The sequence below is a fragment of the Takifugu rubripes genome, chromosome 1 (assembly GCF_901000725.2).
Source record: "Takifugu rubripes chromosome 1, fTakRub1.2, whole genome shotgun sequence".
NCBI classification, from domain to species: Eukaryota; Metazoa; Chordata; class Actinopteri; order Tetraodontiformes; family Tetraodontidae; genus Takifugu; species Takifugu rubripes.
This window is the reverse complement of record NC_042285.1, coordinates 13,288,345-13,308,079: the sequence shown is the minus strand read 5'-3', so window position 1 is coordinate 13,308,079 and position 19,735 is coordinate 13,288,345. Positions and strand designations below refer to the sequence as shown.

Genomic DNA, 19,735 nt, shown 5'->3' with positions numbered 1-19,735 from the left:
TCTGTTTCTCTTGACTGTCTCTGAGATGTTGCCACAGTTTGACTTTGACATGATTCCTATTTTATTATTATAACCTAAATGACCCAGGGTCAGATCAAACTGAGCCACACCAACTCTGTGAAAGCTCTGGAGCGGACCAGCTAGAAACCTGACTTGATCCCAATCAACCATCGTTGTGACGACCTTATATGTCCACAGATGGTCTGATTCAACCTGACCTGAGAGGATCTGCAGAGAAGGATGAAGGAATATCCCCAAATGCGGGAGCAGGAAGCTTGTTGCATTCAACCCAAGAAGACCTGAGGCTTAACTCCTGCCAAAGGTGTTTCATCAGTCCTCAGAAAAGAGGCTCAATACATTTTCACTCACAAATAAAAATCCACTCTGTCAATCTACAGTGTAGATGAGAGAATGTTTGATTCTCCTCGTTTTTGTTGGTTTAGTATTGGGCTGCAATTCAACACAATGTTAAAAATTAAAAGAGGCATTACCTGGACATTACCCTTTGAATTATATCGGCTACAGAAACTCACATTTTCTTGCTACCAGCTAGCAGAGGTGACAGCTTTTTTGATAACTGACGTTAGCCTGCTCACAGGGTCCTTCTGTGTTAAAATAACACATAGAGAACATTCAAGGATGCATTGGTGTCCATCTAACGTTACAGGCAGGGTGCAGACAGAACATCTGCAATTCAGATTATTCTAAATTGTTCTGAGCTTCAGCTTTGCAGTCCAAGACAGCAACTTTAGGTGATGTACGAAGCTTGATATATAAAAGATTTTTATTTTTGAGAGACAAAATCTCTAAATCCATCAACAAATAGAATTTGTCAACCATCACCTCTGCTGCATTCTATGATTACTTGTCAAGGAGAAGTCTAATCTCAAGACAACAACTGTGTATTGATTTTCATTTTCATTGAGGTGCTGCAGCAAAGAGGCTTCACATTGTCCTTTTCAATAATTATCAATGCCTCACACACACACACACACACACACACACACACACACACACACACACACACACACACACACACACAGCAATGGTGGTCCTCAGAAAACTCCTACCGAAGCAACGACGGCACTGCTAACTTCAGAAAGCAGCCAGAGTGACTAATTTGTCCTTGGTGAACACATAACTTAAAAATGTTCATGTTTCCTCTTTCAGTCTGTCTGATTGAACTTCTAGCCCTCAGCAATTGTTGATAACAGAAGGATTCATGCAAGTTTCAATGGATAATTAAGGGTGAACAACAGCCTCGTTAAATTGAATGAACATTAATGCACTGCGTGGTTGGAGGGGGCAAAATAAGTTGCTCAGACAATAGAGCTGTCTTTTATTTGCAACCTTGCACATTAATCTTACCTACTGCCTAGATCAGAGCAAATCTATTCACCAATTTAAAATTATTGCATCCACATTTATTTTGGCTGAGCCCAGAAACTATATATTATATGTAAAGTTTTCTCAAATATGCTGGGAATTGAGAGGCAGTAATTATTTCTGTGGGAATAATGAGAAAGAGAAGGGCCGTAGAGGAGGAGGAAGGACAATCAAAGATCTGAGATGTGGTAGAGAAAAGGTGGAGAGGTTGGAAAAGACGGCTTAATGAAGCGCTGGCAGCGGAGAGCCAGGTTGGAAGGAGAGAAGAGCCGGCAGGTGTGGAAGGAAATGCAAAAACTGAGAACAGGAGGGGGCCAAGTGAGCAGATACAGGGAGAAAGATTAGGCTGGACAGGCTGTGGAAGACGGCATAATGAGATATTCTGCTGGAGTTTTCTGCTCTGGCAGCAGGTTCCATGCTTGCTTGTCCACTACAGCCCCGGACTGTGGGACTACTGTAGAAGACTGTGAAGCACAGATTTAGATCTTTGCTATTCAGAAGTCTTATTACACCACTGCCCTTCAACTTTTTTCTGACAGCAAAGCTCCATTTACAATGGTATTTTGATTCAGATTCCACTGCATTATGCAACACTGCCACCCCAGTATGCATCATCTGGATATGCAGCATGTAACGCAGGCATTGTTAGCCCCACATGACCCTCATGGCATCATGGGAAAATCCTGCTGCAGTGAATACAATATTGACTCAGGACAGGACAGAATATCTGTCACTGTCACACCTGCAGGTCCAGAATCAACATTGGTGCAGCATAAATAAAAAGCCTGTTTAGTTTTAGAGCTGCAGAATTAGAATGAATGAGTGCGTAAAAAGACAGGAAGGCGTGGACAACTAATCACAACAGGAAGTAAAATAGCTCCAAAGAACAGCTTCTGAAAGCTTTTACACTTCTCTGCCAGGATTGATCCAGTTCAAGGACGACATCAATCCAAGGAAATCAGGTGAGAGTTCTGAGATGCCACCATCAACTCTTCCTGCAAGTGCTAACAAACGCCAGCAAACAGCTTTAGGTTTTGCCTAAGGAGAGGATCTGAGTCTCCAGCTGCTCCAGTCGTGTTCTACATGCTACAGCTCATCTGTGAGTACAGCTAATGTTTATGAGACTTAAGAGCCAAAACCGACAGCATGATACACACACAAACAATTATGAGTCTCCAGACACCCTATTGTGCAAGTTTTCGTACTGTGGCAGAAAGCTTTGAGGAGACCACACAAACACCATCTAGATGAACCCGAACCCAAAACCAGCTAGGTATGGATGCTAAGGATTAAATGTTTCCAAGGATGAAAAGTTTCAGATGGAATTTGAGCAGGAGCAGCTTGTGTAACAGAGTGTGTTCTCTGTATTTTCCTTGGAGGCACAGTTGATTTGACACAGGAGGATGCAGGAGGATGGACGTGATTAGCTTTACCTCACTCACGGCCACGTAGTAGCGGGGCTGTGTGAAACGGGGGGAGTTGTCATTCCGATCTCGGACAACGATGCGAACTTCATGTAGAATCACAGTGCCAACCAGCTCATTGGTGCACTGAACCTGGACCACAATAGACTGGATATAAGAGGGAGGCTGGAAAGACAGGAAGACTCCTGTTAAAATAGCATCAAAACAAGTCAAACCATATAAGGAAAGATGGTCCAGAAATGTCTTCCAGCATGTCATTGTGTGGTCTTCATGTCAGATTTCCTCTACACTTTCTCTACTCTTCATTATTCTATAGTTTAGGTCTTATTATACTATTATTTTGACATGGATAAAATCCAAGTGTACAAGCATTTTTCAGTGTGAATGGGTTTAGAAAATATCCAAATTTGGAACATGTCCAGTTGTCTTACGTCTCTGTCGAGAACCCGTCCTGTGCTGTTGAGGTAAAGTGCTTGTTTCGAAGGTTCTAAGATCACCCAGTGGTCATAGTTGTCCCTCAGGGACAGCGAGATGGTGCGATCTGGACCTTCAGCCACTCCATTTATCTGCATGTTTTCCACCAACAGGGTTCCTGAGTGAAAGCACAGTTCGAAGGTTAAACAGGCAGCAGAGAAACATATCTAAATAAGGATTCAACCTCCCCGGCAGAGAACTTTAGCAGTTAAAAAACCAAATCTCTGCATTTTCTTTGCTGGTAATTAGATTTAGTTTGCAGGGAAGGTCAAGGGCAGTGAAAGCACAGACAGAGTTGAGGACACGCGTAGTTGAATTTAATGAATACAGCAGATGACACTCTGGGTCCTTTTCTCCCAACTGTGTTGCAGCACCTGGAAACCCAGAGTACAATCTAGATATAAAATACTTTAAATGGAACCAATAAATGACTCACTTAAAAAATTTGGGTGAAAAAAACAACTTAAATATGTTTACTCGAGTGGATCCTGACAGATGTGAGCAGATGTTTTACAGAATGGTTTTCCTATCATGAAAATTGCCATTTAAGGAAAAGTATTTGTTTGTCATTGTCTGAATTAGCTCTCAAAATAAAAGCATGCCTGACTGAAAAGACTGATGGAGGGTTCGTTGGGTCTCACGGTTTTCAGTGAAAGTCCAGCTGAAAAAAAACAACTTACAGTTGACAGTTGAGAAAATAAAAAACTCTCCATCTTTGTAACCAAGTTGGCGATCAAGACAACTCTTTGCTTGTGTCACCTGTCCTACTGGCTAACAGCTTTATTCCCGCCACCAATCAGCAACGACCTGTCACATAACGCCAGTGTCTTTGATAAAAGGACGTTGTTGGTCCTGCACTCTCTTAAGGACGTGCAGTAAATCAGGAGGAGGGGGTGTTCGCTATTGATCGATCCAGTCAGTGATCACAGTGCTTCTTGTGAGCGGACGGAAGGAAAGACGCACTTTCTTGAAGCTGCTTCACACACACACACACACACACACACACACACACACACACACACACACACACACACAGGCTGGATGACACCAGTACATGATTTAGCAGACATTAATTTGGGTCATGGCCTTCTGGGCTACCATGGTAACCATGACAAATAAACTGGAAAATTAAATAAAACTGGTTTTATTACAAGAAAAAACAGTAGGTGAACCTAGTGTGACTGTTTCTGATGGAATTCACATCTGCGTTTCCTTCTAATGGGATTCCAGACTCAGCCCTCCTCAGATGGAATTGATACGTGCGTGGCGAATACAGAAGCCTGAGTGGAGCAAGAGCAGCACAAAGAGAAAGGGTTCTCCAACAAAGAGAAGTGGAAGGAACACTTCAAGAGGAAAACAAAGAATGGCGTTAAATCTGGATTTTATCTGCCATCTGACCTGATCTAATTCAAGGGCAAATGTTTATTCATTAGGCTGAAGGAAGGAAATGAGCATCATAATGAATGGATGATGAAACCAGCTGCTCCCCTCAGTTCTCATCCAGGAACATCTAGATACTTGATCTAATCTTCTCTTCTGAAGATATCTTAAAGCAGCTCGGAATATCAAAACTGACGTAATTAAAACATCTTTATTGTAGTATATATTACAATAATATCCTCTAATGGTGGGTGTGGCAATTCTATCACAGGCACTATAACCAGATGCAAAACCTCCAAATTTCACAGGTCATGTGACCACTCCTGTTGCCTGGCCAGACAGGAAGTGACCTTGTCGTGTTTGTGAAGGCTTCAGTTTGAATCTGCTGCCAACCAGCGCGGGCACATCCACCAAATCAACTCCTGTAAGGATGTCATATTTTTAACAAATGCCACAGACAGTCAACATTTCCATTTTATTTGGAACATTTCCATTTTATTTGGAATATTTCCATTTTATTTGGAACATTTCCATTTGATTTGGAACATTTCCATTTTATTTGGAAAAGCGAGAGGGGGAAATAAAAAGCTGTGTGTTTAAGCATTTATAGTAAAAAGAAGACAGTTGGTGGGTGTGGGTATGGGTGTGGTGGGCCTGGTTAAAGACGGCTTGTTAGCAACAACACCTGAACATCATCCTGAGCTTGTAGCACCTTCACACTGGGAGCCTGTAACAGATCACGTGTGCACAAGAGCAGAGGCTGCCTCCTCTCCACTAACTCCAGTCACCCTTTTCCTTGATGATATTTAAATGATGTTTCCCAGGAGAAAGAATACAAACGTTTACGTAGCTTGTCACGCTCTTCTCGACATGTTTTCTCTCCTCACGTCTGTTTCTGCCAACCTAAAGATAATCACCCTCGAGCTAGACTCTCTATTAAATCTGCAACAACATTTCACACAGTATTATTCATACACAGCAGCAGCAACCCTGAATTATTCCTCTGCCGCCCTGTCAGGCAGATTAATCCAGAGGCACAGGAGCATGTTTGCGCTCCTGCAGGCACCTTCACAACAAACCCCCTGCACACATATTGTCATCTCCTACTTTATGAACACCGAGGAAGGATTTTACTGTAACGCTGGAGCATTAGATAAAGAAAAACAACCTTACGCTACCCTCAGCCCGTCTGCAGAGGAAAAACAAAACCAGATTCTATGAAAGTGTCCAACCAGCCTCCCTGTGCATCAACAGCTCAGACTAATACGATGTAATATTTTGCAGATCATTTTTAAATAATGGTAACCAACAGCGACGGAAGCTACAGCCCAGTCGATCCGGTACGCATTCGTTATGCGATGCTATAGGTTTTGAGTTTATCATTGAGTTCAGTAGACAGTGCACTCTGCTCCCTCTGTGGTCAGCAGGGAGCAGCAAATGAGCGCTTCATTTCAGACAAAGCGCTGGTCCACATGGCAGCGGGTGTGGCCTCACTGGTCCTGCTGGTTGTGTCATTTGGCCCTACTGCAGTTGGACACAAGCAAGTGTGCAGCTAGCGAAGGAGGTTAAGGCATTATACCCCCCCACAGACTGAGTAGAGGTTGGTTTTCTTATAAATAACTGAGCGCATTTTGTTTTAAGTTTTAACTCCAGCTTAATATCACATCGTCATGCGGCAGACATGACAAGGAGGCGGGACTAAGAAGTTCCGATCAAAGACTTCTCAAACTAAAAAACATAAAAAATGACCAAAGGTTTTAGAAGGCTGACAGTGTCCTTAGATAACATTAATGTCCCACTTCAATGTGCTTGAAGATAGTTATGAATTCAGCTGAAATTGAGAGTAGAGGCTGATCTGAAGGTGCTCATGTAACAAACGCAAAGCATGCCAGGAATTTCAGTGAGCTCTTTTAAATCCTGTACACAGCCCTTCTAATGTCACCTAAAATCTAGAAAGGACCAGTGCAGACATGGTTCAGGAGGATTTATTTAGCTCTGATGGAGGGACACGTGTTTCTCCAGTACCATGTGGACTAAACAGTGTTGCATGGTAAAGCTCTTGTGCTGAGGTGGATGCAAGCTTAAAAGGTTTTGTTCTGCTCATTCCTAGTGAGGAGAGGGTTGGAAACCTGCACATCCTGCACCACATCGCCTATATGAAGTTGATGTGCATTTCTAGAAAGAACAATATACCGGAAGACACAACGTAGAAAACAGGGGAAGTAAGTGGATGGAGAGCCTAATGGGAAGCATTAAGCTATCAACACAGGTGGTTATGCCAGCTGAACAGGCTCAGCTCTCTTTTCTGTTTGTCAGTGCAACGCTAATCTCTTTTTGTGTCACTCTGGATTAGAGCGATCAGGTCTCACCGTTTAAACTCTGCTGGTAAATCAAAAAGGCAAACACTGTGACAGGTTTCTGTTTCTGAACGTTACACCACAGGATGGAGATAAGAGGCTGTGTTAATCACAAAGACCAACTTGCTGTGTACGTTTGTCTGCCCACATAAAGTTTTAGTGGCTTTCAGTCAAGCCAGCATAAGCCTGAATATACTCGTGTCCAGAGGAAGGATTAAACTCAACAATTAAAATGTGATTCCTCTCCAAATAACCTCCTCTGAACTTCATAAGCACACAACTCTCTACTTTCTGGCTGAACCATCAAATCAGGAGCCGTTAATTAGCGCAAAAATACACTGACAACTCATCCTTTGGTGTTCGGCTAAAAAAGACTCCGAACATTCTGCTGGGTCAAGTTGGCAGCCTGCCAGGAATTCCTGTTTTTACCTCATCTCTCCAAACCTGCTGATTCCTTTAACAGACTACTGTGAGTCTGTGCAAACAAGAAATGACTAAATAAATAAATAAAACAAAAGAATGGCCATAACAATGCTGGAGTTATCTTGGGACATATGTTTATTTGCTTGATAAATGAACCTGTCATGCTGATGCTAAACAGATTGTCACCACTTCAGTCTATGTTCATCCACTCACACACACACACACACACGCTCATTCTTACGCTGGAGGCAGAACTCACAGGCAGGAATAATCAAACACACAGGTAGACACAGCCCCAGGATCGACACAATGACCTTTGAATCACCCGAGCGAGCGCTAAATACCAGCACTCAAGTATTTTCTCACTCGGGTGCAGCGGCATCCGGAAATGTTGCCAGTAGTAGACTTTTAATATCAAAGTCCAGCTTTGGATTGAGAACGCGTCCCAATCCTGCAGGACTGAGAGCAGACAGTGTGACCCGGTGACTGCTAATGAGGGCAGGTTTCATGCTGCACCAAGCAGCATGTGTTCAGATGCTCATCTCATTGGACAGTGGTTAGCATCTGATTAAAGTCCGACTGGCTGGAACCAGAATAGCGGCATACTTTACCATTAGGGCTTTCTTCATCTATGGCGACGATGGTAGCGGGAGGACCCGACCGGGAGAGTTTACATTCTGGGAAGTGAGAAAAGAAAGAAGATTTATTGTATTAAGCAAGTATTATTGCCTTTATTCAAAAAGCATATGGATGATGCCACACATTAAGCCTTTTCTATGCATGTACACAAATGAGAGGGAGTGCAGACCAGCAACAGAGAGGAGAACACAGGAGAAAAGCAGGAAGCTGGTAGTTATCTACGCCTTTTTAAACTCGCTCTCTACTGTTCAGCTGGAATGAAATGTGGCGGAAAAAGAGGTGAGGTTAGGAGAAATGACTGGACGCGTGGGGTGAGCTCTGTTCTCTGCAGTAATGACAGGTGTGACCTCCTGCAGCCATCTTCAGGGGGTCAGTGGGGTTAATAAACTGGCACAATGACGGAACACACACCAAACAGAGAGAAAAAACGACGGAGATCTTTTTTTTTTTACCCTCATATTGCCAATCTGTAGAAATATCCACAATCCAGCAGGAAGGAGAGAGGAGAAAAGAGAAGGTAGGAAAAAACAGAAGGAAATGTGTTGAATATCGGACCTTAAAAGGCAACATAACGATAGAAGTGGGGAGATATATAGTACACAGAATGCTCTTATCCCTGTATATGCATGTATGTTCCACCTCTAGTCACACCAGGCACAGCTTCTGTGCTCCCAAGATACATGCATAAGTGTCCCCTTTAGAGGAAATGAACAAAAATAAGACATATTTTGTCTTTCTGATGGATAGCTGCCCACCTAGCTGACAACGTTCATGAAAGGATAATCGCCTCTTCTGTGTTTTTTTTGTTATGACATCATAGATTTGTTGTTTCATGCGTCTATGAGAGATGTTTCTCTGTGTTCAGACATAGAAAGCAGGACTCAGAATTACTGTATCTTGGTGTAAAACATGGTTAGATTTTTAATTTGTCATGCCGAGGAGGAGGAGGTACAGAAAGGTTGAGTAGCAATCTATGCTGAGTCAAAACTGGAAAGCAACATGCAACAGCAACTCACAATTTACGCTCTTTTGGATGTGCAGGAACTATAAGTCTACACTGCTTAAAAGTTAGCTTTTAGCATTTAACAACAGTTAATATTGTCCTGTTTTCAGATCTCCACTAAGCAGTTCAGCTCAGTTCAGTTCAGTGTGCTCCAACTGGACCCGTTTCCCCAGCAGGGTGCGTAGGATAGACGGCATAAGCTGGTTAAGTAGCACGGCATCATAGCATGAGCCGGTGGAAAAATGATAGACGAACATGACACAAGGAAGGCCCACTTCGCCTCAGCTTATCAAGCAATATTGAGAAGACTTTAATCTGAATGTGATTCTGCTTTTGGACGCCATTCTAATCAGATCATAAATGATCATAAATGGTCTTCAGAGTTGCTGCTATCCAGTTGTTGCATCTTTATGCTACGTTATCTGCTTCATCATCTTAAACAGTCAGAGGAGGAGAGCTGTTATCTAAAGGAAGAAGACACATATTGGTTTAATGAGAGATTCTGAATTCAGCCAATGTTTTAATGATGTTTTCGAATAATGATGCACTGGTCTGACGCTGCCAAAGCAGCACACAGGGCTACAGTGTTAAACACCCCCCTGACAGCTTGTGCAGGTGTGTGCTTCACCAGCCCAGATAGCTGCTCGCAATATTTATGTTTTGATGCCATAAGCTGAACCGTATCAATAAATTGCATCAAAAGACGACGCTGGAGGGACGAGTTGGGAAGATTAAAGCTTGGACAGCGTCTGACCATGTATCTTCATCTGATCGGCTGAGTGCTGGGACTCATGGCAATTATCTGATTGCTTGATACCCTCCAAGATCTTGGTCGGGACACCTCATGTCAGCAATCCAGATAAACTAATGAAGCATGGTACAGTATCCTCGCGTGCACGCATGGGCGTGTGTGTTAGCAGCGTGAGCAGATGTGCCTCCCTGCACGGCTGCTTCTTATCCTCCAGTGTAAGTCCTCGTCCGTCTTTGGGGCCGCCCGTCTCTCCCGTTTGTCTCCTCATCTGTCTCCCTCTTCTGTCCATTTTGCGTGGCACGTTCGTAAGTGACAAATAAACCCAATCTGTTACCAGGACAACAAAAGTTGCTTAAAAATGTACAGATCAAGTCCAAATGAATAGCATCTAAAGTTTCTATTTGTGATACATTTAAAGGTTGTCGGGCTGAATCCCTCCATGTGTTTGGGTGGAGATGAATTAACTTGCCAAATATCGTTAGCCGCTGCTAAATTAAATCACGTGTTAGAGTCATTTCCTTCCTCCGCATGACTCAAACGTGGCTGTGTTAAAACACACAAGGGAGGAGGTTTAGGCTGAAGAGGTAATTGCAAATGCAAATGCTCTGCTCATTCTTCAAACATGCACATTTCCACACTGAATGTGTGTGGATCTAAAGCCCAGTTCTCTTCAGGAAGGTAGCGGATCCTTCACTTCCTTTATGCACTAATTACACACGCTCCTCTTTGAAAGTTTCTGGAGAAAAAAAAAAAAGAATTACTGAAATGACTTTGTGCATGAGTAATTGAATAAATATATCTAATGCCCAGATTCTGTCAGGGTGACAAACAGCTTGTTGGAGGACTGTAACATTAGGGTGAAGGTTATTGTGTTGAAGATGTGGACCTCAGCAGAGCCGGATCTCTGATGAGGTTTTATACTGACAGTATCAGAACTGAAATGTCTTTCCTATCTAAATGCTGTCTGCTAGGAGGACTGACTGAAGACCCGAGGAACCAGCACACACTAGGGAACAGTTCCCTCTTCACACTGCTACATCCACCTGACCCAGCCAACCATGCTCGAGTTCCTATAAAATATACATGCTGAGTCAGTAACTCAATAGCGGAATGGGTGACTGCGTGTGTGTGTGTGTGTGTGTGTGTGTGTGTGTGTGTGTGTGTGCGCGTGTACTGAACTGGCATCCACTGGTTACTGGTCTTCCACTGGGACAAAGTTGCTCCTGATCACAATAACGCAGCAGAATTAGACTGTCCTCATGCTGTGTTCCAGATTTATTTATGAGCTGTGACACTGAGATTTCCACTCATCAGTAAAATATATTTGTTTGTTTTTTGAGTTTAAAGACATGTAAATTGAACTTGCGAAGTTTGACTTACTTTTGATGGAGATTTGCATCTGTGTGTTTGCAACATGTTGACAAGACAAGAACAATCTGCCTGTGCAGATGTTGATCAGACAACGGAGGAAAAGAACACAGGGACACAGAATCAGGAGCAGATTCAACAACTGTGATACTCAAATAAGCCAAGATCTCCTCTCCTCTCCTCTCCTCTCCTCTCCTCTCCTCTCCTCTCCTCTCCTCTCCTCTCCTCTCCTCCACTCAGCAAGCTTCCAGATTCCCAGTAAGTCTTTGTTTTCTCGTCAGCTCCTGAAGCTGATTTAATCAAAAATTTATGGTGCCACATTTGTTCTGTTTCATGCTCCTTGTAATCATCTGTTAGATATTTGCTTGGTTGCAGAAAAACAGGAAAACCCAGCGATCGCTGATGCCAAAACATGCTGGAATTATGTTTACTTTTGCTTTAAAGGTGGGCTTAAAACAAGCAAACAGATGTACCAACAAGAGTTTTTTCGCTGTTTTTGACCGGTATCCTTATTCAACACTAACTAACTAACTAACTAACTAACTAACTAACTAACTAACTAACTAACTGACTAACTGACTGACTAACTAACTAACTAACTAACTAACTAACTAACTAACTAACTAACTAACTAACTAACTAAATTTCATTACAACCCAGTTCATTTTACCCAGTGAAATAATATTTGATATTCAAATGAGAACGGGAGACATGAATGCAAAAGAAGCCAGTCCTGACATGAAATTCAGAGTGTGTCTAATATTGGAGATAAACTTTGGACCTTGGGCAGTTGTCCAGTGTGTGTGTGTGTGTTGCGGTATGTCACACTGTTCCAAGGTTTGCAGGTTAATGCAAATTTGTCCAAACTAATCTGCAGATGTCTGTGTAGATTCTCAACCAACCAGATCATAGTTGTCCAAGGTAGTTTTCTGTGTGAGCTGGACTGTTTTTCTTCTCCTTTGAAGACCTTTCGTCTTCTATCCAGAAGGCTTCTTCAGTTCTGAGCTTGCTGGGAACAGAGCTTGAAAATATAGCCCTTGTGGACCATAAGCATGCTAATGATCTGGGTGGTCACCTGAGAGTCGAGTGGCAGGGTCATTGGTAGGGTCGTTCACCTTAGGGCCATTAGCATGCTAATGGTCAACAAGGGCTATATTTTCAAGCTCTGTCCCCAGCGAGCTCAGAACTGTGCAAACCTTCTGGATAGAAGGCGAAACGTCTTCAAAAGAGAAGAAAAACACAGTATAGCTGACACAGAAAACTACCTTGTATAACACTCAGATAATGTACGAGATAATCTGCTAATTACAGCCAAATTATGGTTCAAATGAAGGTGTCGTAGCAGACGTTTGTTCCATTCAGGATAGATTTAAAACTACACATCAGTACATTTCTAACACCACCTTGTGCTACGCAACCCTCCCTCTTACAACCACGACTTACAGAATCTGCCGCAAAGTCTTTCAGAAAGTAACACCAAGGGATGAGGTTGTAAAAGGTTGAAATATGGGAGTGAACAGACGGGGGCCCGTTTTTCTCTAAAAGCGCTCTCGTGTCACATCCTTTTTAAGCTTCCATCAGCAGGTACGCCAATCTACACCTCTCCCCGGGGTCCCATTGCTCTGTGTCTGCCTTTCTCTATCCAAGCAGCCTACATTCATCCATCACCCATTCATCTCTATCTATCCCCTTTTCAATCCATTCATCCACGGAGGACGGAGGACAAAACCAGAGAGGAGATGATGCAGGGGAGGCTAGAGCGAAGAAGTGATGGGGCACACTGGCAGCGAAGAGGAGAGAAGGAGATTGTTGCAGAGGAGGGAGTGTGACCTTGTGTTAGATTGATGTATCTCTGGAGAAAAGTGATTGTGGACCCGCTTGCACATGCCCACCCCACACACACACACACACACACACACACACGCACAATCACACACACACACCCTCATCGCTGTAAGGATCCCACTTTGTCACTGAGCAGACTGGTCCATTATTCTGACGCTCCCCTGTCCATGTCTGGGAGTGTCAGGTGTGTTCTCGGTGGGTGCAGGGTCGAACACAGCTGACAGTGTTGCTGCCTGAAATCAGGTGGTCAGGGCTGCAAATCTGCACTAACCGCTAACACTGTTATGACTGCTTTGGTAGCCAAGCAACACACCTGCATCACATTCTTGACCAGAGACATGGCTGTTAGCTAAAACAGAAGACATGGTTTCCAATATTTCCTTTCGGTAGTCTTCATGCGGGTGCTTTTGCCGGTTGTATACATGCTATTATCACTGATACGTCACAGCTCTATGCTGAGCACACACTTGACCAGTGTGCTATTCAAATACAGACTGCAGGCTCTTGAAACTAAAGTAATAAATGTCAAGGACAAGTCTTTTTATAAAGCCTGAAGCAATAAATAAGCTGAGGAAAACTTGGTAAATTGGCAATACACAGGGTCAGAAGAAAGAGATGTGTGAGCGATGCTTACAAGGGTGAAAGACAGGAAACAAATAACCTTCAAAAATAAAGGTTCCAGGAGTAAAGGAAGGGGTGGACAAACAGCAGTCAAGGTAGATCAGCAGAAGAAAGGCTAGAGAAAAAAAATGATGGATTGCAAGAGACATGATGAAGGACAGAAAAGGCACAGGAGGGGGTTCAGGCAGAAACCTCAGCAGCAATAAATATTTAAATCACCTTGAAAACACCAAATCAACACGTCCAAACACCGGCCACCTTCACATGTGCTCAAATATGCACAAATACGTGATAAATCTGCAGCATCGTACTGCCCTGGCACAACTGATGTAAGCAGTAAGCAATCTGTAACATGTGCAACTCCATCATGCTAACAGAGAGGGATACAAATACACAACTAATAATGACTTTAAAATTTAGGCTAACAATAGGGACTGTTTTGCCTCCTTGTGAAACATTTTGTCAGCAAGATACAGTCTTTGGATTTCCACCAGTAAACTGACTTATAAACACTTTATTAAATAGTTTAAGAGGGAGGGGAAAATATGTTTGAAGCTGCAGAGCGTGGCCAAGAAAAGAAATGGAAAGCAAAAAGCTCAGCACTGACATCCCACATCTGCAGTCAGCTGCAGTCCTAGCTTGTTTGCACACTCTGGTGCAGCAGGTAAAGCTATCAGTGTCAGACAGGAACACTGAAGGATTTACTGTAAAAGTACTGTAAAGCCCCCAGACGAGTGGGACAGATGATGGCGTTCCAAAGACGGATATTTCTGCCCATTCAGGAGGAGAGCGGTGCAGTAGTAACAGTGAGGCTGATGTGCACAGGGCATCACTGATCTACAGTTTATAAACTACTAACCTGAGTCATTTGGACTTGGCTCAGAGGACCCTTTACAGCTGGATGATGAGATGAGAAAATCATAGTGGAAATGCAGATGTGGGGATGCCCAGCAAATAAATATGCACCAGAGAGAAATAAACATCATTGAAAGAAATAGAAAACGTTAAGAACGTGACATGAAATGGAAACTGGAAATTCCTTCAAATAATTATGAAAAAAAGCTTTACGTTTGGACTGATTTGTTTGACTCTGCCCCTTTTATAAAGCCATGTTCCTCTTTCCATCATCCACGTGAAACTAAAATACAGAAATGATGACGAGCTGAGCGTCACCTTTTTTCCCTTAATTAAATTAGTCACCAAAAAGGAAAGTAAGCTTACTCACACAACCTGGTTCCCTGCTAACATACTGTGGATTCTCAGCCTATGGGAACGGGTTCTCTGCGATTGCCATACGTAAACTCCAATGACTCTGTGTCTGACAGGCAAATGGCAGCAGTGATCAGACGGCATACCTCTCCCCCTCTCTCTATATAAATCATGGCAGCCTGTAATCTGCATAATCAAGTGTGCATCTTCCTTACTTACTGCAAGGAGGGGAGTGTGCTGTGATACCTCGCCTCCGAGTATGGAGCGAGCCAGAGAGGGTACAGTCACATCCCGTCTCTAAAACTAGACAAAAGTTTGAGGGAAAGCCCCGTCTGCCCTCGATATTTCCTCAGTAGAGACTCCATTGGACATGAGGTAGACATGACCTGATTTGAATGGTCTCCCAAAACCCCTGAGTGCTGTAAACCCTTAGTCTCCTTCACAGATCCAGTGGCAGCCATTATTTAGTGGGCTGTGAAATGGGTTTCCCACATAGAATAAAGCCCAGGATACAAACAGCTTGTTAGATCTCTTCAAAACTCCATCTCTCAACGTTCAAGTGTAAAGCACGAGTACAGCCATCAATCATCAGCTCTGACACAGCAATAAGTTGCACTTTTAAATCCTGGTATAAATGAAGGGTTAGCGTCAAGGAACAGCCTGTCAACAACCTCCAGAAAAGTGCAAGGAGGAGGGATAAGCCAGGCTAGCTTGCATTTTACCCACATGTTTAGCTGTGGATATGGCCAAAAGCAAAGTGGGATTGAATGCCAGTGATTTCAAGTCATTTTCACCCAGTCTCTCAAGGGACTGCTGAGAGAGGTCGAAGGAAGGAGCTGAGGTTTGGAAACACACAGCCTCCGATGTGCTCCCCTCATAAATTAGCTCACCAGCGGGCGCTGGCTGCCAGCGTCTCTTCCAAAGACAATATGGCAAACAGAGATAGCGGCAAGATAGGAGTTAATTGTGGAGAAACCCCTCGCCTATCTCTAATGCTTTGTAAGAAGGATAACCATTCTGAGATGAGGCACTGAAAAGGGAAAACATTTTTCAATTTGCACCAGTCTTCGAACATGGCCCACTTAGAGTTTTAAAGAGAATCGATAGAAAAAAAAACCCTAGCGCTCTATATGGTCTCCACCACCCCAGGTAGTAGAACAACAATTGCGCCTTCTGCAGCAATGGCACTTTCTGTTTAACTGTTTAACTGCCACAGCCAAGGCCACGGAGTGGCCAAAGGATTGGACAGTTCCCCGAGATCTGCTGTGATGCAAATTTCCTCCCTCACAATCGGCTCGGGGACACCAGAGTCCAGCTACTGACCCATGTCAACCAGCTTGGTATGATAGGCAAGAAGGAGAGGGACCACGTCAGACCACGTCTCACTGCCTGTGCCAAGGATCTGTAGATTTTGTGCTACATGAAAGCAGTAAGTCTTTCCATTTTGCCAGGCAGAGATGGGGCAGCTGTTGAGCCATGACTGTCAGGGTGGCGATGGGAAGCAGCAGAAGGACACACCCCATATCTTACAGATGACACTATAGTATGGGATATCAAAGCTTAAGTGTTAGTACAAGACATTCCCTGAATATTATACTGGTAATCAAGGCTTTAATGGAGGCTGCAAATAGCAGAACTTGAAAGACTGAACTAAAGGGCAGAACAGGAAAAATCGTCATGGAAGGAAAAGAAGAGTTACCGAGCTGAGTCAGAGGGTTTTAATGTGTTTTTGGATAGACCTTTTGCCATGAGTATGGAAGCAGAACTCCCAAGATGAGACAGGATGCCTTTAGATCCTAGTCTAGCACTGTCTGAGAAAATGGAGACAAGAGGCAGCATCACCTCAAAGAGAATGGAACTGTCTCCTCCACCCAGCTCAGCAGCCTGCAGATTTGATGATTCAATGGCAACGTTGCTGACCATGACGTTTAGTTTTTGACGTTTTGACATTCATTTTTTAGGGCGATTACTGGGTGTTTTGGGACCTGGATTTGTGGGTAAAACAGAGGTTCACCATGCATAACCGAGAGGACCACATGGATTTCGTTGTCTCGGAGACAAAGGAAAGCACCAGATTCCACAATCGTCCAGGTGTGAAGACTTGACTCAGCACCTGTCACTGGTTGACTACGGCATGTGACTCTGAGGTCATTAGGTCACATAAAGGCTCTGCTCAGCCTTTTTTTTCTCTCATTTTTGCCTCAGCTCTCCTGCCAAATCTTTCCTACCTCCAATACCTCTCTTCTACCTCCATTATTCTCCACCACTACCTAGTTCTCACTAAATGCTAAAGTCCTGTTCACACTATGCAATTTTACTCTAGTCGTAAGGTTGCTGAAAAAACTCAGCGACGACTGGGTGGTAAATGGAAACACCCCAAAGATCCCAGTCAGAGACGACTTGACTCTGAGTTATGAGAAAAACACACCTAGCGTGCCCAATGGGAAGTTGGCATGCATTGATATCGAAAGAGCTATTGTGGAAGTGACCAGAGCAGCAGCAACAGCAGCAACAAGAGGTGTGTGTGTGTGTGTGTGTGTGTTTGAGCATTTCCCGTGTCACTTCTTGAATGCGTTTTTGATAGAAAACGTTGATTGAGAGTAGAGCAGTCGGCCTGTCTTACTAATGGAGAGTCATGCAGTGCGACCACTCTTGTTGCCGACTAGTCGTGTAGTCAGAGCACGCCACCGACCTCAAGACTCTCGACCAGGTGATATTGAGTAGTGTGAAGAACAAAGCAATCCAGAGACTCAAAAGGTTCTGTTTTGTGAAGGCTTTAGCTTGTCTGGTAACAAAAGCAGATACGTTACTTTGAGGTATCACTGGTATTCAATCCCACTGAGGAAAAGTAACGTATCTGCTTTTGTTACCAGACAAGCTAAAGCCTTCACAAAACAGAACCTTTTGAGTCTCTGGATTGCTTTGTTCTTCACACTACTCAATATCACCTGGTCGAGAGTCTTGAGGTCGGTGGCGTGCTCTGACTACACGACTAGTCGGCAACAAGAGTGGTCGCACTGCATGACTCTCCATTAGTAAGACAGGCCGACTGCTCTACTTGTTCTCAATCAACGTTTTCTATCAAAAACGCATTCAAGAAGTGACACGGGAAATGCTCAAACACACACACACACACACACACACACACACACACACACACACACACCTCTTGTTGCTGCTGTTGCTGCTGCTCTGGTCACTTCCACAATAGCTCTTTCGATATCAATGCATGCCAACTTCCCATTGGGCACGCTAGGTGTGTTTTTCTCATAACTCAGAGTCAAGTCGTCTCTGACTGGGATCTTTGGGGTGTTTCCATTTACCACCCAGTCGTCGCTGAGTTTTTTCAGCAACCTTACGACTAGAGTAAAATTCTAAAACAAGGCTGAGGAATTATCAAGATACAGCAAAAGAAGTTTAATTAGCTGCCAAACACGAGGTTTACAGGCTAATCTAACTGGAACTGGTTAGCACTGAGCTGCTAACAATGGACCTCAAAGGACTGAGCAGGTTTCCATAGTGTATCAGAAGGATAACACAGCAAACTATGCTTTCAGAGATGGAATTACACCTTTTCCCAGCTTGGCTCCTTCATCAGAATCAGCAGCTAAAAGAGCAACACAACATAGGTGAAAAGGTCTGAAATTTCTCCCCAGAGTTGGTGGTGCTTATTGTGAAAAGTCCTGTGTATCTGTGCTCAACTGCTCTTCCAGCATTACCTGGCCAGCACAGTAAATTGAAACTGAATTGTAAGAAGGGAGTGGGAATATATATACCAATCAAATTCTATTTTTAAATGCAATGATTCAAATAAAACTATAAAAATTCAATATATGTGATTCAAATAGTGGTTTTAAATTCTACAATTGAAGCTTAGCAATTCAAGCACTGAGCATAGACCCTTAAATTAATGTTGCATTTGTGCTTTAGTGGGTTGCTGTGATCAATTGGTAGTCAGGTTAGAGTTTAGTTGGCTCTGCCACATTGTTCAGTTGATGTAGTCAAGTTTCAATACATGGCTTCAGGGCCGCTTGCATGCTAAACTAGCATGCGTCCTATAATCTGGCACCTCATGAAACACACACCCCTTATCACATTTTCACATGTGCATGTGACCTCCGCTTGGTAGAGCTTCTTTTTTTGATCTTCTTTCTTCATGGCCTCAAGGACTGGGCATCCTCTTGGACACACATGCACACACACAGACCCACACACACACAAGGTCGCTCATTCCTCCTTTCTACATTCTAGAAGGATTGTATGTTTTTTTTTTACATATTGTGTTCAGAAGTGTCTTGTAAACCTACCTGCATGCAAACGTGTCCTAATCAGAGTGTTAAATGGACAGTTTTGTATATTTTATGAGACTCATTTAATGAATTGGTTTTCTTTTCTCTTCTCAGATTGACGGTGGCCCTAGCTGATGTAATACTTTGATCCAAGAGCTTAATTCTAAATAATTCTTTTTTGGTAATTATTAATAACTCCTATAGTAAAATTCAAAATGTAATACCAGTAGCAGGTAGACAAAATGTGTTGTCCACACATAGGCTTGGCACAACACAAGCATGGGGGGATGAACAGGATTTATTTCTCCAATTTTGCAGGATGCACCCTTTTGGACACATAGCTTTCATATATTTTATATAAATTTTATGCATATAGGTGTATTGTTGCCAGGTAAATAGGGCACCTGGAGGTTGTAGGTGGTCGGGCTGGTAGCTTAGCAGAGCAGGTGTGGAATGTTTTAAGACCAAAATTAAATCTGTCACTTTGAGATATACGAATGACCCGTCTATGCACTGATTGAATTTCTTTATATACATTCCAAATTTCAACAAGAAACTATTGTGGT

The 19,735-nt window shown here is 43.2% G+C and overlaps 1 protein-coding gene across 3 annotated transcripts in view; it reads right to left on the bottom strand.

Moving 5' to 3' along the window:
- The window catches only part of LOC101065727 (protocadherin-15-like), a 103,624-nt gene that overhangs the window by 62,009 nt on the left and 21,880 nt on the right, over window positions 1–19,735 (bottom strand). For all 3 annotated transcript variants that reach the window (XM_011606156.2, XM_029842026.1, XM_029841981.1), the window contains exons 3-6: window positions 8,536–8,550; window positions 8,056–8,121; window positions 3,242–3,402; window positions 2,820–2,975 (exon numbers count right to left, since the gene is read on the bottom strand). In XM_011606156.2, the coding sequence (XP_011604458.2) occupies window positions 2,820–2,975; window positions 3,242–3,402; window positions 8,056–8,121; window positions 8,536–8,550 (398 nt within the window). The remainder of the gene's footprint in view (window positions 1–2,819; window positions 2,976–3,241; window positions 3,403–8,055; window positions 8,122–8,535; window positions 8,551–19,735) is intronic.